Source organism: Aethalodelphis obliquidens, unplaced genomic scaffold (assembly GCF_003676395.1).
Source record: "Aethalodelphis obliquidens isolate GAN/ISIS:26980383/991018 unplaced genomic scaffold, ASM367639v1 scaffold11, whole genome shotgun sequence".
In the NCBI taxonomy this organism is placed as follows: Eukaryota; Metazoa; Chordata; class Mammalia; order Artiodactyla; family Delphinidae; genus Aethalodelphis; species Aethalodelphis obliquidens.
In genome coordinates, this window is record NW_020837955.1 from 501618 (window position 1) to 527052 (window position 25435).

Sequence of the window (25435 nt, forward strand, 5' to 3'; positions counted from 1 at the left end):
ATTATCCAGCCCTTCCTGCCCAAGCCCCTGGTCCCTAGCTTTGTCCATGACAACAGCCCTTGGCATTCCTGGGGCTCTCCCCTAGCGCCCGGTGCAGCCTCGGGACCTGACAGCCCAATGTCATGTGAGCCTGCAAGGTAGTTGCTGTCATGACCCATCTTTCTGAGGAGGACACAGAGCCTGGGAGGGGTGGACACATGGGATGAGAATGAATTGTCCAGAACAGAGGAGGAGAGTGGTGGAGCCGTCATAGGAACTGGGAGCTGGGCCGGGTGTTAGACTCTTGCTGGGAGCAGTGTGGTGGGAACAGGGTGACCCAGGAGAAGAGCTGCCTGAGATGTGGGGGAGCCAGACCAATTTGGGTCCTCAAGGTCATGCTAAGTATTTTGGAAGGTAATTTCCCTGTCTCTCCCTCAAAAACAGAGATGAGGTCCAATAGAAATATAATGCAAGCCACAGGTGGAATTTAAAATTTTCAGGTAGCCCTGTAACCAAGCAGGACCCTATGGGGGTCTTTCCAGGACAGATCCCCTCCATGTCCTCTGCCTGCCTCTTGTCTATAGAAAAACTTTAGCCTCCTAGGCCTTCCCTGAGTTCCAAAGAATAAATTTAATCAGAGAAGTGAGAAAATGCAGAAATAAAGGAAAACAGTCAAGCAAGATAAAATAATATACTTTAGCCATTAAAACAAAGTCAAGGAACTTTAGTTGCTCCTCAAGGGCTATAGATAATATTCTGAGCCATATACTTTGAGCTGTTTTGCAGATACTGAAACCCCCAGCAGGTGGAAGAAATTAACTGTATGCTGCCCACAAGCACACAGACCCCAGACCAGTTGGAACCAGAAGGCTGATGCTGACTCCCGATTACCTCACCACCAACCAATCAGAAGAATGTCCATGAGCTGATCACACATCCCACAAACCCGCTCTCTCACCCTGTCTTTAAAAACCTTTCCCTGAAAGCCATTGGGAAGTTTGGGGCCTTTTGACCACTAGCTGCCTGGACTCCTTGCTTGGGGCCCTGCAATAAATGCTGCATTTTCCTTCACCACAATCTCTGGAAAAGAGCCAGCTGTGCAGCTGCACCAGCCACAGACCTTAACCTGAATGGGAACCTTGTTCCCATCACCAGCGGTGGGAGCTTTTGCTGGGAGAGAGGAGCAGAGGCAGTCAGATGAGGACCAAGTACACACTGATAGATGAGCAGAACATCCCTGCTGGTGGAGGGCTACTCCTTTGAGGCCTGGATGGAAGTAGACGCGGATGGAAATGGTGCTAAGATACTTGTATATGCCCTTGACAAAAACCAAGCAAGAGGGTCAGGAAGGCTCCTTCCTGAGCTGCTGTGGGAGCGATGGGGAGGTGGGGCTGGGGCATCGCTCCCCGTTTCAGGTGATGCATCTCAATGCTGTCACTGTGGACAGTCGCCTGGACAACCTGCAGCTCGTACCGTGGGGTTGGCGGCCCAAAGTCAGAGACCTCGAGCAAGTGAAGGGAGCAAAGCTTATATTGGCTTGCAATTCAGCAGCTTCCCACGGACCCCATAGCGGAGCAGTTCCCCGTCCTGAATGTAACCCGGTACTATAACACCAACGGGGACATGGTGCAAGAGGAGGAGACTCCCTGCACCTGCTACGAGCGCCGTTCCCCTCCCTGGGCGATGACCGAGAAGCAGCTCCGGGAGTTCAACATCAGGGGCCGCTGCCAGCTGGCTCACTACTGTGGCTCCCAGTGCCCGCGGAAGGACTGGTGCGCCCACAAGCAGCACTGTCAGGAGAAGCTGCGCCCCTTCCAGCACGAGCTCGAGCCGGAGCCTCGAGCCGCAGAGCAGCAGTGCAGCGCCCGCGCTCTCGGCTTCCAATCTCCCCGGGACTCGGCGGACGCAGGCTGAGAGCCAGACCCGGAGCTGCTGAACGAGCCGCTCCCGCAGCCGCGCAGCTGCCGGGGGCCCCTCACAGCGCACTGCCGCAGCGTCCCCTAGTGCTCACCTAGAGCAGAGACAGCCGGGAGGCGCCCGCCAGGACCCTTCTCATTATCTCTATGTTAATTGTTCGTAAACTCATGTACAGTTCTTTGAGGCGGAGGACATGGGGGGCGGGGGGGCTGTCGTGGGAAGGCTCCTTAGGGTCCTGCTCAGTAACAGCCACAGTAATAAAAATAAAAACCAACGGGTGAACTTTATGTTAATAATACAATTTTATTCTACCCAATCTCTCTAAAATGTCATTGCAACATGTAAATAATAAAAATTCTATTTTTTTTTCTCGTTCTAAGTCTTCAAAATCAGGTGTGTATTTTGCACTTCCAGAGCGCCTTGGTAGGGGCTAACCACATCTCAAGGGCTCTAGAGCCGTGGATGGCCAGGGGCTCCCACGCTGGACAGACCGGCTCTAGACAGCCCACCCCGGGCCTGCTCACCCAGGACAGAGCAGTGCAAGGAGAGCAGAGTTTGACCTTCACAATATTTTTGTTTGTTTGTGAATGCAATTAGTTGTCAACCTTTAAATATCAGTACTTTCACATAAAAATCTGGATTAATAGGTTTTCTTGGAAAATTAGGAGGTCTGCGAACTCTGAAACCATGTTTTCATAGAACAACACTCCAGCCCCTTTTAACAGTCCCAGCTCTCAGGCTCCCCACTGCCCCACCTCTACCCTGGCCCCTCCCCTGCCGCCCCCCCTGTCCCGCCCCTCTTATTGCCCTGCCCCCCCCCCCCTTCCCCAGCCCCCTGCCCCGCCCCTCCCAGTGCTTCGCTATTTTGCACTGACTGCGCGGCCCCACCCATACCTGACTCTGCTGGCAGAGCAGGTAGGATGCCTGCTAGGCTCTGGTGCATGCTCTGTGGCCAAGGAGACCCTCTGCGGCATGCTAGGGGCTATACTTGTACTATCTCATTTATCCCTCACCGTGGCCCTGCAAAGCAGGTATTCCTTGACATTCCCATTTTACATAGGGGGAAACTGAGGCTCAGAGTGGTTTAGCAGCTCTCCCAAGTCACAAACTGGTAAACAGCTGAGCTGGGAAGGGACCCAGTGCTCTGCCTACTCCTTGGCAGTGCCTCTGGCCTTTCTCTCCACTCTCACTGCTTAGTCCAGACCCTCACTTGCTATCATCCGGAACTCTTACACCAGCCTTGCAGGTCACTCCGATTTGGGCCTTCCCTCCCACACATTCTTCCCACCCTCCCCACTCCCCTCCAGGCTGTTAGTGATGCTGTGGAACTCCAGAACGCTTGGTGTTCTGTGTTTAAATTTTGGGAGGGGTGGTGATAAGGATGTAGCCTTTTGTTTCTGATTAGGAAAGATTATATACTTACCGTAAAAAATTCCAATCATTACAGAAGAGCACAAGAAAGAAAGAAAACATTTCATAATCCAGCCTCTTTGCATATATGCATATTTGTGCAATTTTCCACACATTGATTAGCGTTATAATCAAGTCTGTTGCTACTTTCTTTTGCTCACCTGTGCCCCAGCCAGTTCCATCCCAATGTTCCCAACCTGGTGACCTGTGTCCTTCTGCGACTCCCCATGCCCACAAGAGTATCTGGTCACATCTGTGGTGGGCCCTTTCCTTGCATTCAGTTGACATAGAAGAGATCGTATAATCTCTACTCTGTATCTTGCTTTCTGCTGTTAACTCATAGCTGACTCAGGTCAGCTGGGATAGATCTAATTTATTGGTTGTAAAGGTGGCGTAATAGTCCATGGTCTGGACATAAAAGGTCTCTGGAGGACAGGCTGCTTCAGAGGTGCCTGAGAGTGGTGAACAAGGTTCCTAGCTTGGCTGACTTCTCCATCACTTGTCCCTTTACCTTTTGCATCAGTTTCTGAAGCATAGGGCTTCTTTCTGATAGCAGCCTGGGCACTCCTTTGGAGGAGAGGTGCCCCAGAGACTGGGAGACTGGTGAGGCATGAACTTTGGAGCCAGAAGGCCTGGCTCGAGCCTCAGCTCTGCCGCTGACTACCCCTGTGCCTTGGTTTCCTTATCTGCTTAAAATGATCGGTAGCACTAGTGCCTGCCTACTCAGAGGGTTGTAGTGACAGTTACATAAATAAAGGTAGGTCCTGATCTGAAACCCTGGTGGCCAAATGTTTCAGAATTCATAATTTTTAGGATTTTAGCAGTGTGTCCATTTCATCATGTGACACCTCTCTCCCCCTCCCTGGGTCTGGGGCAACACAACATTTTACACTCAAATATGTTAGTATTTCTGCAGTGAAACGTATGCATTTCATACTAAGTGAGAGAAAGCCTCTTAAATAGCCTCTCCTGTTGGTTCACAGCAAGCTTTGCTGCCAATGAATTTGCTACACATTTTTGGTAAGTCTAAGAGCTTTAGAATTTTTTAGATTTCAGAATCCAAGGGGTTGTGTGTAGGCAAACCCTTGCAATAGCCTTGGCGGTTAACATCTGGCAAAACTAGCTGCTATTACGCCCACGGCACTCAATGCCTGGTTCATGGCTGACTCAAAGTACTGTTTGCTGAGTGCTTGTCTGCCTTCCCCTTAGGGGCCCCTGTGCAGCCTCCCCCGTTCATGGACCCACACCTCATCCTGGCCCGGGTGTGGTTTCCTGCTGTCTGCATACCAGCTCCCACAGTGTTGCAGTGGCCTCCTTCTCCATCATCTCTGGTGGAGACAAGAACCCCGGGGCACATGAAGGGAGCATCTCAGGACGGGAACAGTTCCTGAACTCCATGGTCCCCTCTTGGCAGCCTCAGCTTCCAGCTCAGCTCACAGCCTCACTTGCCTGGGCTCTGCTGGCGTTTTGATTTGGGGCTGGTCACGACGCTGGGGTGGGGAGCCCAGTGTGCTATCCCAAGGCAGGTCCTCCTCAGAACCAGGAAGTTCTCAAGGGTATCTTGGGGAGTGGAGCCCTTTCTGCCCATTGTGGTCAGCCCTCTCCAGGACTGGCAGGAAGCCCTAAGTTCCTGTTTTTCCTGTCTACCTGGAAAAGCCTTCAGGAGGACACTCAAGGCAGAGCTGCCTTCTCCTCCTAGAGCTTTGGTGGTGCCACCCAGGAAATCCTCCCTGAGCCCTGACTGCTGAGGGTAGAGCCGCCCGGGAAGAGAACAGGTCCCCTCAGCCTACCTGGATGGCAATGGGGACAATCTTGTTGGCCAGATTCTTGTACAGCAAGCAGATGGGCGCAGCAAGAAACTGCAGAGTGCAGGGGTCTGTTTTGTTGACATCGATGCCATCCAACAGCTTGAAGTCCACGATGAAGATGTTCCCCAGCTGTAAGAGGCAGGAGGAAATACATGCAAGTCAGTTGCAGCCTGAGATGGACCCAGCAACCAGGCACAGAGGGAGGGAAAGGGGGCTCTGGCTGCCCTGGCAACTCAGTGGAGCTCAGAAATTTGTAAAGTTCTTGGTCCTCTAACTCAAAGGCTGACTGACATCAGTTTTCACAGGTTGCGGTGGGCTCAGTAAGGTGAAGGAATGGCAGTGGCTCTTCCGCACTTGCTGTACCCGAAGTCTGCCTGACCCTCGTGAAGGATGTTGAAAGATCACCCGGAAGGACACAGTTTAAGAAGAAGAAAGTAGGCAGAGTTTAGATGAAATAAATGAGAGAAGTCAAATGCCAAGAGTGATGCTGCAGGACTCCACTTACAGAGAGTTCAAGCTGGGTAAACTCAGTGTCAGGGTCAGGACCAGGGCCACCCTTGGGAGGAGAGACGGAAAGGGGGCAGGTTCGCAGGTGGAAGGCTCTGAGGGGTGGGGTCTACAAAAGTAGGCGTCCACCGCGTCAGGAGGGGGTCGTCAGGGCCGGGGGAGGTCTTTAGACGTGGGTCTTCAGGGGTGAGGAGGTCTACAAGGGCGGGGGGGGGGGGGGGGGGCGGGGGGTGTGTGGGGGGTGGGGGGGGGGGGGGGGGGGGGGGGCAAGGGGGGGGGGGGGGGGGGAGTCTGCAAGGGTTGTGTGTGCTCTGTGTCCTGGTCTGAGGCTGGTGGCACAGCGGGGTAAGGTGCAAAGTCATTGGGCTTGCTGCCACTCCTGATTCGTGCCCTTTTCCGTGAATATCATACTTCAATATAAAACAAATATGCACCTGGGATTTGGGGAAGGTAGAAAGCCGCCCACCCCAGACTACACTTGAGTCCCCTAGAGGGAGCTTAAGCTGAGGGCCGCAAGGGCTCCTTTCGCCAGAGCTGGAAGAGTTCGGGTGCAGGACAAGCAGCGCTTCTTCTAAAGCCTTTTGTGTTTTAAGCTAGCAATGGAGGCAGGGGTTGCGGTCCGGCTGGGGAAGGGGGTCGGGTCTACAGTACGGTGGACACTGGTCAACAGGTGCTCAAGTCAGTTGCACGTCCACGACTCTGCCTACAGAGGGCGCGCGGGGGCCACTGTGCAAGCGCTTGAGGGGACCAAGGCACTAGAGAAGCTCAAAGCCTGGCCATCACCTTCCTCCTTTTTTCAGACGCAGAGGACCCTGGCAGTTGTCTGACACCGGTGATGAGCTCCGAGCAGTCTGCTCGAGATGCATTCAGGGCAGGAGTGGGACGGGGTCGGGGAAGGAGGGGATGGTGCCCTCGGCCAGCCAGGGCAGAGGGAAGTGGGGAGAGGCTGCTTCCAGGATAGCAAGTGATGGCCCCTTGGGACACCTTGGCCAGAAGTTGGAGACACTAGTCCCGGTGGGCACAGGGTTGGCTGGGCTTCTGTGATGGGCTGGACAAATGCCTTTCAGAGCGGATGTGGCCATCAGTGACCACTGTGCAGAAGAAATGGCTGCCGATCAAATCTTGAGCCGACCCAGGTTGTTTAACATGATGAATGAAAGGCTAAAGGGAGGCCCTGGGAACCCGGGGGCCTGGGGTTTGGGTCTGCCTATGGGGCATTTCTCTGTTATTCCAGGCCACCTCCTCTCTCTGGGCCTCAGTTTCATCCTGCTGGAAAGTGAGAGCACCAACCCTATCTCTCAGTTGATATTCTAGGTTCTGTAGAAGATGCTGGTGGTCTTGCTTGTCTGGTATTCCTGTCCTCTCCTTTTGGTCGACATAGTCCATTCTCCTGACCATAGCGATTGGTTCAGGGAATTATCCCAAGCTGGACCCATGACACTTGCTGGAAGTGTTGGGAAACAGGGACTTTCTTTCTGGGATTGGGTAATGTTTGCTAAAATGGTGGAAGGTAAGTCTGAAGCTGTTGGTGGTCATCTTTACCTCCACAAAAGGACACCTTCCTAAGAAAAAAAATCCAACAGAGGCAGAGAATTGAGAAATGGAGAAATGATGCCAATGGATTACCTGAACCTAGGACCCAGCTATGCCTGAGCTAGTCGCTTTGCTTCTTCTTTTTTAAAAAAACTTATTTATTTATTTGGTTGCACCAGGTCTTAGTTGCAGCACATGGGCTCCTTAGTTGTGGCATGTGAACTCTTAGTTGCGACATGCATGTGGGATCTAGTTCCCTGACCAGGGATCGAACCCGGGCCCCCTGCACTGGGAGCATATTGTCTTATCCACTGTGCCACCAGGGAAGTCCCCTCGCTTTGCTTCTTGCTGTTGCCTCAACCAATGCACTTCTTATGATCTTTGTGACTTGAAACTACAAAATCCTAATATAAAGTCTAAGAACTAAAACACTCTTGAAGAGTTGTGACGATACTCAAAAACAACAGGGGTAGAATTTCTCTATTCATGTTGTAAAGAATAATTGCATAGGTAAAGATTAAAAGAAAAAAACTTTGGAGTTTTAGTAGGCCACAAACTTAATGTAGATCATAAGATGCTGCCAAAGAGAAGTAGCAGAAATGACTGTGGGAATTAAGAACCATATTGTAGGGGATGGAGCGATGTATGTGTAAGAGACGGGTGGTGTGTGTGTAAGACTCCAGTCAATGGTGGCTATTGGATTATTGCTTCACCACCAAAACCACAGCTGAGTATCAAGACCATAACTCGAAGGAAAGACGACCATTGTGGTGGCAAGGACTCCTGCGCGGAGGCTGTCCCCCTGCCAGGGTGGCTGGACGCTCAGTCCCTTCCAGTTCTAGGATTCTCTGGCTTTTAAGATTCAGTGATTCTCTGATTTGAAGTTTGAAACCAACAGCACTGAATCAATGTTACTACGTCCAGCAATTAAATCTACAGGGGAGAACTGCTGTGTGTGCCTGTCTACGTGGGGACAGGTTGTCACCTGTCCACATGACCAGGTGGGGCAGGAGCCCTACCTGGGGACTTCAGCTGGGCAGGTGGCCCTCCAGAGTCAGGTGGGCAGGGTGTGAGGGCTGGGAGGTCTGTCCACAGACGGCACTGACCATCGCTCTCTTTCTGGGGCCCCATGGTGAGCTGAGCAAGCAAGACAGGGTGACTGGAAACAGCAGAAGGCCGCCTAGACACCTGGGGCAGGTGGCAGGAGGCCTGGTCATCCTGGCTTTAGTGGGAATGGGCCAACTGATGGGAGACTAAGGCCAGTTCCCAGAGCCTCAAGCTCCTGGCATGGAAGGCGGCTGACGCTGAGTCCTACCAGAGGAGGAGCTTTGAACCCCTTTCTGTCTCAAGACTACAATAGTCCTGGAACTGGAGAAGGCTGACCCTGCAGACAAGGGCCAGGAGAAGGGCTGGGGAGAGGGTGAGGACAGAAGCAGAAGACCAACACTTCTAATTAGGAAGTCAAAAGTTCCATCAGTGTTCTCCTTTTTGTTTCTTTTTTTTTTTTTTTTTTTTGATGCAAGGCTTGCTTTTTTCTCCAGTTTCTTTACCTTTGCAAGGTGGGTAACAATTGATGGTCCTGTGTGTAAAGCATCTCTCACAATGCCTGGCCCACAACAGGCCCTTAGTTAGAGGGAGCTCTTTTAATCGTGATATTGATATTGAAAATATTGATATTATGCTCTAAGACCTGCACATCACGGGGAAATATCCCTCTCAATTCCTCCACCCATGCTGGACAAGACAGTTTTCATAAATGCTCAGGAAAAGGAAGAGGTCACTTCACTGAGGGCAGTCGATCTTGCCATCAGCCAGACAGATGAGCCTGGAGGTAGCAGCCTGGGGGCCAGCGAGCAATGGCCAGCAGGAAGTGGTTTCTGCCCAACAGAGTAGGACCTGGCCACCTGAGCTGAGCCTCTGGCCCAGGCCACCGTCTCCAGCCAACCAGGTTCTACCTCAACCTCCTGCTCCAAGGTGAGCTGCCGCTCCAGGCTGCACTCCACCATCTCTGTGGTAACCGGGAGATTCTCTGGCAGCTTCACGCAGCGCTGGATCAACACAGGGTTGCAGCCGTTCAGGAACTGGTAGCCAAACATTAAGTCTTCTTGCCAGTGATTCATAACCTGCTCTATGGAGGAGAGAATTGGAGCTCAGCCTGAGTTCTGAGCCGGGCTGAGGTCTTCCTGATGCTAGCGGAGGGCCAGAGTCCTTGCCGGGTCCCCTCTCCCAGGCACTCAGTGGACAGCCCACCATGCCCAACTGCTTGACCACTAGGTCAGGCCATGACACCACCCCATCCTCCCTGAGCTGGCCCTTAGTGGCTCAGAAGGTTCCTGGGTAACCCCTTTCTCAAGCACAAAAACAAAAATAGACAAATGGGATTGCATCAAACTAAAAAGCTTTCTGCACAGCAAAGGAAACAATCAACAGAGTGAAAAGACAACCTACAGAATCGGAGAAAATCTGTGCGAACCATATATCTGATAAAAGTTTAATCTTCAAAATATATAAGGAACTCCTACAACTCAATAGCAAAAACACCAATAACCAGATTAAAAAATGGACAAAGGATTTTTTGTTTGTTTGTTTTTGCGGTACACGGGCCTCTGACTGTTGTGGCCTCTCCTGTTGCAGAGCACAGGCTCCGGACGCGCAGGCCCAGCGGCCATGGCTCACGGGTGCAGCCGCTCCGCGGCATGTGAGATCTTCCTGGACCGGGGCACGAACCCGTGTCCCCTGCATCGGCAGGCGGACTCTCAACCACTGCGCCACCAGGGAAACCCTGGACAAAGGATTTGAACAGACATTTCTCTGAAGACGACATACAGATGGCCAGCAGGTATAGGAAAGAATGCTCAACATCACTAGTCACCAGTGAAATGCAAATCAAAACCACAGTGAGATAGCACCTCACACCTGTCAGGATTCTATTATTAAAAAAAAAAGACAAGTGTTGGTGAGGCCATGGAGAAGTTGGAGCCCTTGTGCACAGTTGGTGGGAATTCAGGATGCACAGTTGCTATGGAAAACAGTGTGGAGTTTCCTCGAAAAGTTAAAAATAGAACTGCCACATGATCCAGCAATCCCACTTCTGGGTATTTAACCCAAAGAATTGAAATCAGGATCTTGAAAAGATAGCTGCACCCTCATGTTCCTTGCAGCACAATTCATAACAGCCAAGATGTGGAAACCACCTAAATGCTCATCTACAGAGGGATGAATAAAGAAAATGTGGTATATACATACAATGGAATACTATTCAGCCTTAAAAAAGATGGACATTCACAATATGTGACAGCATGGGTGAACCTGGAGGACATGATGCTAAGTGAAATAACCCAGTCACAGAAGGACAAGTACTGCATGGTTCCACTTATATGAAGCATCTGAATTAGTCCAGCTCAATAGAATCAAAGAGCAGCACAGTGTGGTTGTTGCTAGGGAGGTGTTGTGGGGAGTTACTAATCCATGGCGTGAAGTTTCAGTTAAGATGAGTATGTTCTAGAGGTCTGTTGTACAACACTGTACCTATAGAAAAAGAAAAGAAAAGAAAAAACCCAGGTCCTTGTGCCCAGGAAGCAGGGGCCCTAGGATGAGGGAGAAGGAGGGGAGCAGGGGGCACCCTGGGGAGAAGTTTGTGAAGGCAGTTTCCCCCCTTGCTTGTCTCCTTAATGTCTCCTAATCTTTCTGTTGCTGTGTGGTCCTTCCTGTGCCATCCCTGGCAGTTATGATGCTACTGTTCTACCAAATACATCCTAGTCCAAAGGAACCCACAGTTGCTTTCACGTAAATGCTTAAAAAACAAGCTAACTCCTGCCTTTTCTCTGTTCAGAAGCATCATAAATGATTGATTTATTTAAAGAAAAAGTGTTGATATTTATGAGACTTTCGATGGTGAAATGAGGTTGAGGGTGCTCAACACTGGACATCCAAGGAGGAGAAACCTCTGGCCGTGAGGGTGATGCCCAGTGGAGCGTACTGTGTGGGTGCAGGCAGTGCTGGCCTGGGGCACAGGGAGGCCTCGTGCTGGAGTGGGTGGAGCAGCCCTTTCCCACGCCCAGGCAAGGCTCCCCAGCACCATAAGAGCCCCCAAAGCACACTCACCAGAAATAGTGTTGCTGATCCTGAGGAAGATTTTCTCAAAGTCAGCGAAGTCGCTCCAGGAAGACTGGAACATGTGCATGAAGCGGTTGATGAACAGGTTCTCCATCCTGCAGACCGAGACACGGCGGCGCCCCTGCACGCTCTGGCCTCACCTGTCCCCTGCCAAGCCCCTCCGCACCCTGGCCTCATGGGGCCTCTAGGGGACTTGAACCCAGGGCAGCTCCAAGGGGGCAGCTGATTGGCTGACAGAAACTGGCACCCATGCCCATGCTCTTCCTTCTGCGTTTCCCCTAAGAAAGAGACCAGTCGCCTGTCCTCGACAGCAGTCTACAGTGCTCTCTTCCCATTCACACGGGCTCTGGTCTGTGCCTTCATTCATTCATTCATCAGACTTTTTGCTGCCCCAAATTGATGCAAGCTTCCAGGGACAGAGCACCGTTATCTCCTATGTAGCTGCTCTCCCGAGTCTCCTGGATTTGGGGGGATAAGCAGTTTAGTGGAATTTAAGCCTCATTTACTTTCTGCCTAACCTTGGCTCTTTGCCTTGTGCTGAGGAGTCCATATGCAAGGCCAGAGAGGGCAGCTGAGATGGATGCAGGCAGCACAGAGTGTTAAGGGCCTGGCCGAAGATCCCAGCTCCATCTCTTCCCAGCCATATGGCCTTGGGCAAATCCCTAACCTTCTGTGCCTCAGTTTCCTCATCCATGAAACGGGTACAATAACTGTCCCTGCCTCACAGGGCTGACATGATATATAGAAAGCATTGATTTGTAAAATGAGTTCAACAAATATTAGCGACTAGTACCATGATTATCACTTACTGTTAATATTAACTTCTGCAGCCGTAAACTGTGGTGTTCTGGAGGGACCAGTGGACAAGTTCACAATCCAGGCTACGGCACAGAACTTTGCCCTCTCCCTCCTGGGGTCCTTCTGCTTAATTCATTCATCCCTTTCTTCCTTCACACTCAGTTCACCTAAGAATCTTTGCGTCTGGCTCCTCTTTACTTCCTCTCCTCTCTGCCCTCCTTGAGTGCTCTCACCCGGGGCACTGTGTGTCACATCCTAGTGGCTGTACCTAAAGAGTCAGCTCTAAACTCCCCTGATCTCGCTGAAGCATCTGACAACCAACCCCTTTTTCCTTGACACTAAAATGCTGACCCCCATGGACTTCATCCCTGCTTCAAACCCCCATGGTCCTGCACCGCCCACCCCCCCCCAGTAAAGGCTGGGATCCTTGCCCAGCTCTCTGCGTTGGCAGCCTCAGCTCCACTTCCCTACACAGGCCCCCACTCTGGTCCTCCTGGATCACGGAGTTCTCACCGCCCTGAAAGCCATCCCCTCCACTCCTCCAATCAGCGTGGTGAACTCCTATGCATCCTTCAAGACCCAGGTTGGGCTTCTCTCTTAGAAAGCTTTTTTCTGATGCTGCCTCCTCAGAGCTTCCTCCCTGCCTCAAGTTTTCCCAGTGCTCTTTTCCAAAGGAATATCTACCACATACTATCATGATGAGCTGTCCATAGCTTGGTCTCCACTAGACTGTGAGCTTCTTGGAGCTGGGACCAAGGGACCACTTTTGATTCATCTCAGGCCCCCACCCCCAGGAGCTCAATTTGCATTTGTCAAAGGACAAGCAGCAGGTAGCCTCCTCTGGGCCAGTTCCCCTGGGAATGTAAGAAGCCCAGAAGAGCCAGCAAACAGGCAGTAACAGAGCCTGAGAAGGTGGCTCCCTGGTCAGTCTCCTTCCTTGGGCTCAGGAATGAGGACAAAGTCCTCCCGAGCATCCAGAATGGAGATACTAGATACTAGGTCTACACTGTGCTAGCCCGCACCGCAGAGGCACTGCCTACGTGAGTTCGTTTAAATCTCATAACAATTCTAGCAGTTAGGCAGCACCAGCCTCATTTTATAGGAAGGAAATGGGTCAAAAAAACTTAAATAACTCTCCCAAGATGGCGCAGACTAGAGTCAGAAACAATCGCTGCTCTCCAGGCTCTAAATAAGGTGACCTTTTGCTTTTAAAGGGTAATTAGAGATGAGTTGATACTTGTTGCTATACTTTGAATAGATTAATAGGTTTTCTTCCCCCAGGAAAGCAAAGTATAACCTTGCTACCCCGAGTGTGGTTGGTGGGCCAGCAGCATCAGCACCCCCAGGATGTCATTAGAAATGCAGAGTCTCAGGCCCCACCTCAGCCTTCCCTAATCAGAAACTCTAGGGGTGGGTCTCTAAGTCCAGATTTTAACAGGCCCTCCAGGGGATTCTGATGCAAGCTATAACTTGAGAACCATTGCTGGAAAGGTTGCAATGTTTTCCAAATTAATTTAATTATAAAGCAAACCCTTTTTAAAGGAAACATTACTTTATGATTTGTGTTAACTTATACCTTTATTTTATGATCCATTTTTAACAAAAAACTGCTACTTTAGCAAATATAAGTAAAAATTTCCAGGTCTAACTTTTAGGTGGGAATTTTATTCCCCCTACATTTTCCCCAACAAATTTATTTTCCAATGGGACACATCTCTGATTCTGTAACAGAATTCAGCATAGGTAAATAGGGTTGATATACAGACATACAGGGATCGGTTAGAACTAGGAGGAGATGACTTTAACGATTACCAAGGAGATCCAAGGATTTGGGTGGCATTCGTGAAGTTAAAGGGGAGAATCCTATTTTCTGAGTGCTTTGGTGATGTGCAGCCAACTTGTTTCTGAGCTGGGGTGACAGTAGGAGGGTGTGGGGACTTCTTCCCGCAAAACTCCTGGCTTTGGCTTCCAAAGTCAAGAGAACAAGTTCCCTCGGCTTCCCTGCTCCCGTGCCATCATCTCTCCCTCTCTCGCTCTCACCCCAGCCCTCCTCATGGGCAAGGAAGCCCATCTTTTCTCTCTAGCTTCCTGCTCTTCATCTTGCGGCCTGCTCTTTCCTTCTCTATGCCACCAGCTCCTTTCAAAGAGCTACCATTCATGTAATTTTGTCTGACTTCACGCAAGCAGTGGGTGACTGGTCTGTGGGGCTGGAGCAGGGGTGGGAAGACTTATTGCCTTCGGACCACACTCTTCTCCCTGTCCCCAAACAAAGCCTCTATCTGGCCCTCGACCCCCTCTCCCCCGTCCCTTGCAGGGCTCCCAACCTTGCTTGGCCTCAACGCTCCCTGAAGCCTCTCTGCTTAGCCCCGGGCCTACCCATCCCACTCTACCCTTGGCCTCACTATCGGAGGCCGGACAGGGCTCTGAACGTCAACATGCCCCCTGACTGCACTCATCTTCCTCTTCACCACTTCTTGTCCAGCTTTCCTTTCTGATGACCACCCCACTCTGCCTATAAGCCAGAGGTACAGTGTCAAGGGTGCCTTGGGTTCTCCCCTCGGCCTCTCCCCATTTTGACCTGAATTTCAACTGGATCCCGGGACATCCACACCACATCCCGAAGTCCTCCCTACTCTCCTGTTCCCTGTCTTTGTTTTTCCCCACTGCTGGGCTCGCTCATCTGACCCTCAAAGGCTGCCAGGTCTACCTTCTGCAATGTGGCTCTGATTTCCCTCACCTCTCCCTGTTTCTCATCCAACACTGCAAATCCAGACCCCAAGGAGAAGGATGCCCCTCCCAGGAGCTGCCCCCCCGACCCCGATCTCATCTGATGAGAAATGTCCGGTGGGTGAGGACCCAAGCACCCTGGTCTGGTCATCTCTCCCGAACTCAGTCACATTTCTGCACTGTTCTCCTCTACTGGGAAGGAAGCTCTCTTTCTCAATTTCCTTTGAAGAGAACATTCCCTTACCAGTCCCGCCAACCTCCTGCAATCAAAGCTCCAGGCTGCAAACGGTGAGTGGTGATTAAACAGATAAGCTGCTCCTCCTTTGACGACAACATGAAATTCCACCACCCACGTGGTTCTGTGAGTAGGCCCAGCCACACCCAGCCTTTACATGTGATGCTCCCTCTGCCAGAGCAGCCGAGTCCTGCTTCTCCAGGCTCCCAACCGTCTGGTTAGCTGCAAGGCCAGCCTAGGTGTCCTGCTGTGAAGGCTTCCTGGACCCCATAGTGAGATAACACCAAACAGAGGAAGGGTCCCTCTATGAGCCCTTGGGGGCAGAGGTCGATCTGAGGGAGCAAGTGCTCAGCAGGTGATGCTGGAGAAGTGGGTCCTGGCTGGCCTGACCTCATTACTGGGAATGAGTGAAGACTAATGCTGTCTTTAGGGAGAACCTTCTCTGTGCAGGGTTGACATATGTGGTTCCTTAATATTCTCACAACAGCCTGGAGTGGGAGCTATGGTCTCATTTTTTAGATGAAGACACCAAGTCTCAAGGAAGTTCACCAGCTTCCTTAGGCTCACCTTCCACTGGCCCAGAGCCCTCTCCCATGAATCCCTCATCTCCCGGGGTGGGGTCCCTCTGACCTGCTTCCCTGAGGCCCAGTCCCCTTGACTCATCCTCCTCAAAGGCAGAGGCTGTGTCTCTTCTCTCCTTCTTAGGACCGCATGGTCCTTGGTTCACTGTGCCAACAGAGCTGGTGCTCAGCTGACCACCCCAGCTGGGCTATGCCAGGTGGGGCTGAGGGCCCATCTCAGGATTTCTTTGCTCTGGTCCTGCCAAATAGTTTGCAGCTCAAGGGGCCAAGTAACATGGAAGATGTAGAGAAAGATGGGCTATGGTATTGCTGGAGAGATGGTGGCCTGTGTGGCCCATACTGGGGAGCACAGGGGAGGAAGCCTCCCTCAGACCTGGGGCTTCTAGGAGCTTCTGGGAGAAGGGGCACCTTATTCCAGTCCTGAAAAATGATGAGTTGGACTTGGCCAGGCAAAGAAGGGAAAAAGGGCATTTGAGGCAGAGAAAACAGCGAGGCAAAGACAAGGGGACACGAAGACCCCCAGCTCTGGACACACATGGCTGGGGTGTCCTGTGCATCTGGGGGCAAGAGAGAAGGCTGGGCAGAGACCCCTGTGGTTGGGGTAATCACTGAAGGATTTTAGGTAGGCGAGTCAAAGAATTATATTTGCTTTGTAGAAGGAGCCGCCAACAAACTATACATGTACTTGGGAATGAACTTCCAATTTCTGTGTGGGATGGAGCCTGGGGAAGCAGGTAGAAGAATGTTCCTGAACATTCTGGGGAGACATGGCGGAGCTGAGAAAGGAGGACATGCACACTGAGACCCAGGGGATGGACATGATCCCACATTCACCTGGATGGAGGGTGAGGCCAAGGGAGGCATCAAGGCCAGTGGTTTCAATCCTGGTTGCACATTAGAATCCCCCAAGGAGCTTTTAAAATATACTCATGCCTGTGCTGCAAATGCTGGCATAACAGCCTGGCTGCAGTGAGGTGGCACGGAGTCTTAATATTAAATGCACAGTCAGGACCGAGAACCACTGATCTAGGATGCTGTTGGCTATGATGGGGATACGTGAGAAGGAAAAGGTAAGTGTGTGATTGTGTGTGTGTGCGTGTGTGTGTGTGTGTGTGTGTGAAGTGAGGGCCTGTGAGGTGGCCACAAAGGCCACACTCGATTCATTTTGAAAGGGTTTACTGAGCACCTATCCTGTGGCAGCTGCTGTGCTGGGATCCTGAGATAAAAGATGACAATGACCTAAGGAACACTGAGCAGACATAAGAAAGGCACAGCCTGGCTTTCACTCCACCATCCCTCCATCCACCATCCACTATCCATCCCTCCACTCACCAACCATCCATCCATCCATCCACTCCCCCACCATTACTAAGCAGAGGTGGCACTACTCCCCAAAGCAGTATCATCTCTTCTGACCTTGCTGCCTCTCTATCATTATCGTTTTCTCTCCAAACTGCCCCTTTTACAAGGGCCTTCTGTCCTTCTTGTATCATCTGGTCTGGACTCTGCTCTCCTAAAGCCACATGGCTTTGACTCAATAATGCTAACCCCTGGGTAGGAAATGAGACATATGATTGCCCTGATGTTTCCAGGGAGCCAGGTGTTGGGTACTGCTGCATTACTAATCTAGTGGTTTGGTTTTAATTTTACTCTCCATTTGATCTCAGTAGTAGCAGGGAAGAAAATCCCCAGTTTCGAACCCCAATAGACCTGGATTCAAATCCTGGTTTTGCCAATTCCTGCTGAAACGACCTTCGGCAAATTCCTTGGCCTGGACCTGGCAGAGCCTCAGTTTACTTACCTGGAGATGGTTAAAAACAGTACCTATTTCCTGGGGTTGCTGTGAAGGTTAAAACAGACGATTCTATACAGAAAGCACCCACACCTACAGCCTGGCACTTAGTAGAGGCTTATTAAGTGTCAGGCCCTTATTACTTCCTCCCTCCCATGGAGATGCAGCTGCAGGGAGACAAATGCATCCCAGTCTCTGTGATGTGAGGGGATTCCCTGCGGAGTCTGATTGTGAGGCTGTGTGTGTGTGTGTGTGTGTGTGTGTGTGTGTGTGTCTGTGTGTGTGTGTGTGTGTAGGGTTTTTCTCAAATGCCCCAAAGAGGAAGGCCTGAGTGTGTGGCCTCCCACCCTTTCTTTACAGAAGTTCGACCAAATGAGGCAACTTCTTGAGTGGAGCAGCTATGCAGCTAAGCAAATGCTACCACAGAAGCTAACTGGGTTGGTGCTTCTCCACCTGTCTGCCTCCTGGTTATGCCAACCCAAGGCCAGCGCCCACCCTGGGAGACTCTCACCCTGGTGGTAGGGGGTGCTGGGCACCGGGAGGTGCTGGATCTCCTCAGGGCCGTCCAAGGCTTGGTCAGGTTGCATGACCACGGATTTAGGGTTTTCCAAATTTGCATGACTGTGAGAATTCCCTAAAGTATCAGAGGACAGATTCAAATGCCCCTCCACTAGCCCTGAGGTAGGGCTGGGGCTCCGTGTTGGTAATGAGCACCCAGGGAGTCTTTGAAAACCGTGTAATAATTCAGCCGCCAAGAAGGAGCACAGGACTCGGATCTCTGCCGTTTATTAGCAGGGGCTACTGGGCAAGGTATTGTACTTCCTTATTCCACGTATTCCTCAACTGCAGAATGGGGATAAGATCTGCGCCTGCCTCGTGGGGTCGTAGTGAAAGATGAACGGGGATGCATGTAAGTGATCAGCACAGGCATGTTGGTCATTATTACCGCAATGCCCTACCAGCTGGGTGACATCCTGGACACTGTTTACCCTTGAACTAGCCCAAGGGGAGATGAGCTGTGGATGGGGATGGGGCACTCCAAGTAAAGACCTCCACTCCGGGCTGAAAGCAGCTGTTTGGTGTCTGGAGTCCTACAGTCTGTAAATTTGTTTAGATACAGGTTTCCCTGTGATTTGATTGTGCATTAAGGATCCATGCTATTGCCGAGATACAATCAAACGATTGGGGAAGAGTTGCTCGGCTGAGTTGATTCCCCAGCCCAAGGCCACCACAAGGGGAGGAATGAGGGTTCCGCCGCCGGCCCCAGCCGCTGGAGGGCTGCCCAGCATCCTCGAGTTCTTGAACACTTACGCTTTAGAGTAGTTCAGAACAAAGTCTACTCCCTTCTCACTATCGAACTGGATATCTCTGGGTAAATCCTTGTGGCATTTGGCATCGATACTCAAGGGGAAGCCAGGGTTCCACTCCATCCATCTGGGCGTGAAAAGGAAGGAGAAGAAAACTGGGTTAAATGTCTGGCTTTTGGGTTGGGCCCTCAGGCTGAAGGCTGCCTGTGTGGTCTGAGGATGTGCCCATAAGGTCACCATGCTTTAGCTGAGCGTGTGCCTGGCGAGGTACTGGGATGCCTCGCAAGGTCTGGTGTCCCCCCACCTTGCTGTGCCCTGAGTCTCAAAGTGGGAAGCCTGAGGTTCCCTAAACCTGAAGCTGGGATTACAGCAGAGGGGTGGTGAATGGTAGGTGCACACCAGTGTGTACAGAGAGCATCAGAAGACCTCATTTATTTGAGGTGACATTCAAGGGCGATGTCTCCCCAGCACAGAGCTGCCTTGCTGGTCCCTGGAGGTGGAAGTGGTTAAGGTTGCCCCATCACATTTGACCTAGACATCCAACATCCTACCAGCTTGGTCATCACCCCTGTATTGTGTGTGGTGGTCGAGGGAAAGGGGACAGCGGTCATGCCTTCCCAAAGGGGGCATGAGTCAGCAGGGAGGTTGGTGAGGACTTCCAGGCACAGACTGATGCCAATAGCAGGTTCAGAGATTGTTATAATCAAAACAGCTCCCCGGGACTTCCCTGGTGGCACAGTGGTTAAGAATCCGCCTGCCAATGTAGGGGACACGGGTTCGAGCCCTGGTCCGGGAAGATCCCACATGCCTCAGAGCAACTAAGCCTGTGCACCACAACTACTGAGCCTGCACTCTAGAGTCCGTGAGACACAACTACTGAGCCCACGTGTCACAACTACTGAAGCCCGCGTGCCTAGAGTCTGTGCTCCGCAACAAGAGAAGCCACCGCAATGGAGAAGCACGAGCACCACAAAGAAGAGTAGCCCCCACTTGCCGCAAGTAGAGAAAGCCCACACGCAGCAAAGAAGACCCAATGCAGCCAAAAATAAATAAATAAAATAGATAAATTAAAAAAAAACAAATAAGACCCAGCTCCCCTCAAAGACAGGCTGTGCACTCTACCCGGCCAAAATTTGTAGAGCCTGGTGTCCTTAAAATTTATCCTGTAGCATTGGGCATTTAAGTTTGTTTTTTAAATTTTACTTTTCTTTTTGTTTATTGAAAAACCAAACCAAACCAAACCAAACCAAATATCTGTTAGTTTATTTTAGGGTGGGGAGAATGATCTTTTATTTATTTAAATGATCTTACATTTGTTTAAAAACCAAAATTTACATTCTGGGATTTCAGTTTTTCCATTTGTATTCCTTTTTTGCGGTACGCGGGCCTCTCACTGTTGTGGCCTCTCCCGTTGCGGAGCACAGGCTCCGGACGTGCAGGCTCAGCAGCCATGGCTCACAGGCCTAGCTGCTCCGCAGCATGTGGGATCTTCCCGGACCGGGGCACGAACCCGCGTCCCCTGTATCGGCAAGCAGACTCTCAACCACTGCACCACCAGGGAAGCCTGTATTCCTTTTTAATCTAATCTCTCTTATAAGAGGGAAGTAAAACACTGAGAGTTTAGGTCGTTAAAAAGTCTTAGGACATGGAAGCAACCTGAATGTCCAACAACAGAGGAATGGATAAAGAAGATGTGGTCCATACATACAATGGAATATTACTCAGCCATTAAAAGAACAAAATAGTGCCATTTGCAGCAATATGGATGGACCTAGAGATTGTCACACTGAGTGAATAAGTCAGACACAAAAAGACAACATATGATGGCGCTTATATGTGGAATCTAAAAAAAAGGGTACAAATGAACTTATTTACAAACAGAAGTAGAGTCACGGATATAGAAAACAAACTTATGGTTACCAGGGGATGGGGGGAGGGATAAGTTGGGAGATTGGGATCGACATACACACACCATTATATATAAAATATATAACTAATAAGAACCTGTTGTATAGCACAGGGAACTCTACTCAGTGCTCTGTACTGGCCTATTTGGGAAAAGAATCTAAAAAAAAAAAGGAGTGGATATAGGTATATGTATAACTGATTCACTTTGCTGTACACCTGAGACTAACACAACATTGTAAATCAACTATACTCTAATAATTATTTTTTAAAAGTCTTAAGGCCCTTTAATATCATCTTGTACTTTTATTGTCACAAAAATTCCACCACGTTTTTTGAGGTATCCTGTTGGCCCAGTAAGCCTCTCATTAGTATCATCAGAGGTGAACAGGAACTGGATATGATCACTCATATGATCACTCAAAATGCATTTTGAAAAGCGTTTTCTGTTGTATAGAACCTACATTTCTCGCTGTTAGTTAGTTTACTAACAACGTTCTCTTTTCCTAGACATTAAAAAAACCTTCTATTTTTGTTGTCTGTATTAACACCAATCCTGGATTAACATTAACCAGGGTAAAAATGTGGATGAATGCACAAACGTCAATTAATTTATTGACTTTTTTCCCTTTGTTTTAGAAAATGATTTAAGGTATCTCCAATATACGTGTAAAATTGAGGCAGTCATCTGGTAGCCCCACTGGTATTAATTGTCGATTACTTAATTACTGTTGGTCAAATCAATTTAAATATTCCTAACCATCTTTTCCTAGCCACTGGGAAGTAGGGCTCTAATTAATTTGAAGAGCTGAGTAGAGCTGGATTTCTTCAGTATGGAAGCACTGAACCCAATGAGGAGAGATGGGCCAGCAAATACATTCACGTTTTCTTAAGGGTAGAGTTTACTTGGAGCACATTTCAAGACCCCACCTTCCTGCTGACCCCCAGCCTCCAAAGTGCCCCACCTCAGGAGGTCAGGAGACAATGGCCTCTCACTGCATGGAGACAGCACAGTTTGCCAGCTAGTTTACTACTGGCACCTGAAACAAATACCTATGTTCCTTCCACTGCAGGCACTGTTGCCTGAGAGGCCTGACAGGCTGATATGCATAGGAGCCAAAGGCCTTCATACCCACAGATAAATAGGCAAAGAAAAAAATCATACTCCATTGGAAAGACCAAATTGAACAACCAGGCAGAAGGGAGGAAGGAAGAAGCAGAAAAGACATTTAATTTTAAAAAGAGAGAGAGAGAGAGAGAATTCTTAAGGAGATGCAATTAAAATCTAAAAAGACTTTCTGCAACCACAAAACATGATTTTGGAATTGAATATTCCATAGAAAAATGGAAAAAAAGAGTAATAGTCACTGTGAGATCTGATTGGTCTGCTGGAAGACAAAATCTGTTCACTCAGTAACTAATTATTGAGTGCCTGTTATGTGCCAGACACTACTCTGTGACAAATGGAAGGAAATGCAACACAAATACACAAAGAAGTGGAAGTCATGGAAGAAAACATAGGAGACATGAAAACCAGATATAGAAGATTTGATGTGCAGAGAGAGTTCCAGAGGAGAGACAGGGATACATGGAGAAGTAAAAACCAAAGAAATAGGAGAAAAACTTCCTTAAGCTGAAGGGACCTCAATTTTCTGAGTAAATCCTAGGCAGGAAAAAAGAAGAAAGGAAAAAAAAAGACATTCCTAGGGCTTCCCTGGTGGCGCAGTGGTTGAGAGTCTGTCGATGCAGGGGACACGGGTTCGTGCCCCAGTCCAGGAGGATCCCGCGTGCCGCGGAGCGGCTGGGCCCGTGAGCCATGGCCGATGAGCCTGCGCGTCCGGAGCCTGTGCTCCGCAACGGGAGAGGCCACAACAGTGAGAGGCCCGTGTACCGCCAAAAAAAAAAAAAAAAAAAAAAAGACATTCCTAGATATATACTGATTAAATTGTAAAATGTCAAAGAGGAGAATGCTGTGGAGACGGAGCGGGGATTGAGAAAGGGAAAGAGAGAGAGGAGAGATGGTTCCACAAACTCACAAGCTTCTGGGAAAAGGAAAATAACGAAACTATCACTAGGTTTCTCATTTGCCATACTGAAAATGGGGAGATAGTGTAAGGTGTTTACAGACTTTTTTACATAATCATTTAAGCCTCTTATATCAAGTATGGACTCAGACATTATATTACCTGCATATATTACTCACCCTTTCATATATTAATTGAACAAGTTCAGCCAAACAAAAATGACATTAGAATGAACAAAGAAGTTCCTAAATATAGTAAAGAGTGTTTATTAGAAAACAATAGCAAATATATTGAACAAATAAAAATATCAAAGGCATTTGCTCAAAAATCAAGACCCAGAAAGGATGTTCATCCTTGCTACTGTTACTTTGTTTTGGCAATAAGAAAAAATTATCAGTGATGTAATAATGTAAACTAAGAGACAAAAGTATCATCATTTACATAATATGATCAAATAACTGGTCAATTAAAAAGACTCACTTAAAAATAGAGACAATATTGGACTTCCCTGGTGGTGCGGTGGTTTGGAAACCGCCTGCTAATGCAGGGGACATGGGTTCGAGCCCTGGTCTGGGAGCATCCCACATGCCGCGGAACAGCTGGGCCCGTGCACCACAACTACTGAGCCTGCGCTCTAGAGCCCGCGTGCCACAACTACTGAAGCCTGTGCGCCTAGAGCCAGTGCTCTGCAACAAGAGAAGCCCCCGCACCGCAATGAGGAGTAGTTCCTGCTCGCCACAACTAGAGAAAGCCCGCGCACAGCAACCAAGACCCAACACAGCCATAAATAAATAAACAAATAAATTTATTTTTTTTAAAAAGGAGACAATAAAATAATTTAGTAAGGTGTCAATACAAAGTAAATATTAAATAATGAGTATTATCTTTATCCCAGCAATATTCATTGGCAAATGGAAAAACACCCTACTTAGAATGGCAAAAGCTATAGTTTCCCTTGGTATAAAGTGACCAGAAAGGTGAAAGAACTTCATGAAGAAAAAGTAGAAATTCTATTGAAGGACATCACACAAGATCTAAATGGGTGGAAAGATGAAACATTATTAAAATGTCACTACAGGACACACATGTCATTCAAAGCGATTCTCATCATGAAAAACTTTAAAAAGAACAGTAAGATAACATAACACCTATTCACATTTATTAGAAAGTTCTGGTAACCAAAAGATGGCACTGGGCCATGGAGTAGAAAAACAGACCCAAGAAAATATGTGGATATAATACAAAACTAGCTAATATTTATCCAGTGCTTTTTATGTGTCAAATACTAGTCTGTGTGTTTTCATGGTGTAACCTATTTAATTCTTTCCAAAATCCTTAGGAAGTGGTACTATTATTTCCCCCATTTTACAGATGGGGGAATTGAGGCACAAAGAGATTACACAATTTTCACAGGACAGAGTGTGGCAGTTAAGTGGGAGCTGAGCCCAGCACTGGCGGCAGAGCCCATGCACAGGGTCACCACACCAGCTCCATGCGCTGTGGGTGTCATCCCAAAGCAGCAGGAAGAAACATTATGTAATAAATGATACCAGGGACATTTGACCCCCACTTCACATCATGTATAAAAATACATAGCCGATGAATTAAAAGCCTAAAGTTAAAAATAAAATTATAAAAATATTAGACAAAAATATGAGAATTTATGTAACACTGGGGTGGGGAGGGCCTTCTTAAGCAAAGCAGGAAACCCAAAAGTTACAAAGAAAAAGAATATATACATTAAGAAAGTAAAAAGCTAAAACCTGTGACAAAAGCAACTGAAGACAAATGATACACACTATACATATAACAAAGGGATACAATCTTAATATATAAAGAGCTGCTTTAGATTAATAATAAACCCACAGGAAAATAAAGCACATAAATAGGCAATGCAGAGGCTAAAGCCATCAGTGGTCGGGGTATGCAGATTAAGACAGCAGCGGCTCTTACTTAAGGATTCCTGGATTGTTAAAAATTTAAAAGATTGATGTTATCAGGTATTAGTGAACGTATGGGTAATAGTATATTTTTACATACTTTTGGTGGGATTGAAAATTACTGTAAAGTTTAGGGAAGGGAATTTGGTCATTCTTTTTTTTTCTTTAAACATCTTTATTGGAGTATAATTGCTTTACAATGATGTGTTAGTTTCTGCTTTATAACAAAGTGAACCAGCTATACATATACATATATCCCCATATCTCTTCCCTCTTACGTCTCCCTCCCTCTCACCCTCCTATCCCACCCCTCTGGGTGGACACAAAGCACCAAGCTGATCTCCCTGTGCTATGCAGCTGCTTCCCACTAGCTATCTATTTTACATTTGGTAGTGTATATATGTCCATGCCACTCTCTCACTTCGTCCCAGCTTACCCTTCCCCCTCCCCATTTCCTCAACTCCATTCTCTACATCTGCATCTTTATTCCTGTCCTGCCCCTAGGTTCTTCAGAACCATTTTTTATATTTTTTAGATTCTATATATATGTGTTAGCATACAGTATTTGTTTTTCTCTTTCTGACTTACTTCACTCTGTATGACAGTCTCTAGGTCCATCCACCTCACTACAAATAACTCAATTTCATTTCTTTCTATGGCTGAGTAATATTCCATTGTATATATGTGCCACATCTTCTTTATCCATTCATCTGTTGATGGACACTTAGGTTGCTTCCATGTGCTATTGTAAATAGAGCTGCAATGAACATTGTGGTACATGACTCTTTTTGAATTATGGTTTTCTCAGGGTATATGCCCAGTAGTGGGATTGCTGGGTCATATGGTAGTTCTATTT

At 48.7% G+C, this 25435-nt stretch overlaps 1 protein-coding gene across 2 annotated transcripts in view; it reads right to left on the reverse strand.

Moving 5' to 3' along the window:
* Positions 1-25435, reverse strand: part of ALOX5 (arachidonate 5-lipoxygenase) — a 54873-nt gene that overhangs the window by 6892 nt on the left and 22546 nt on the right. For both annotated transcript variants that reach the window (XM_027111836.1, XM_027111837.1), the window contains exons 4-7: positions 18715-18837; positions 11259-11365; positions 9110-9282; positions 5097-5243 (exon numbers count right to left, since the gene is read on the reverse strand). In XM_027111836.1, the coding sequence (XP_026967637.1) occupies positions 5097-5243; positions 9110-9282; positions 11259-11365; positions 18715-18837 (550 nt within the window). The remainder of the gene's footprint in view (positions 1-5096; positions 5244-9109; positions 9283-11258; positions 11366-18714; positions 18838-25435) is intronic.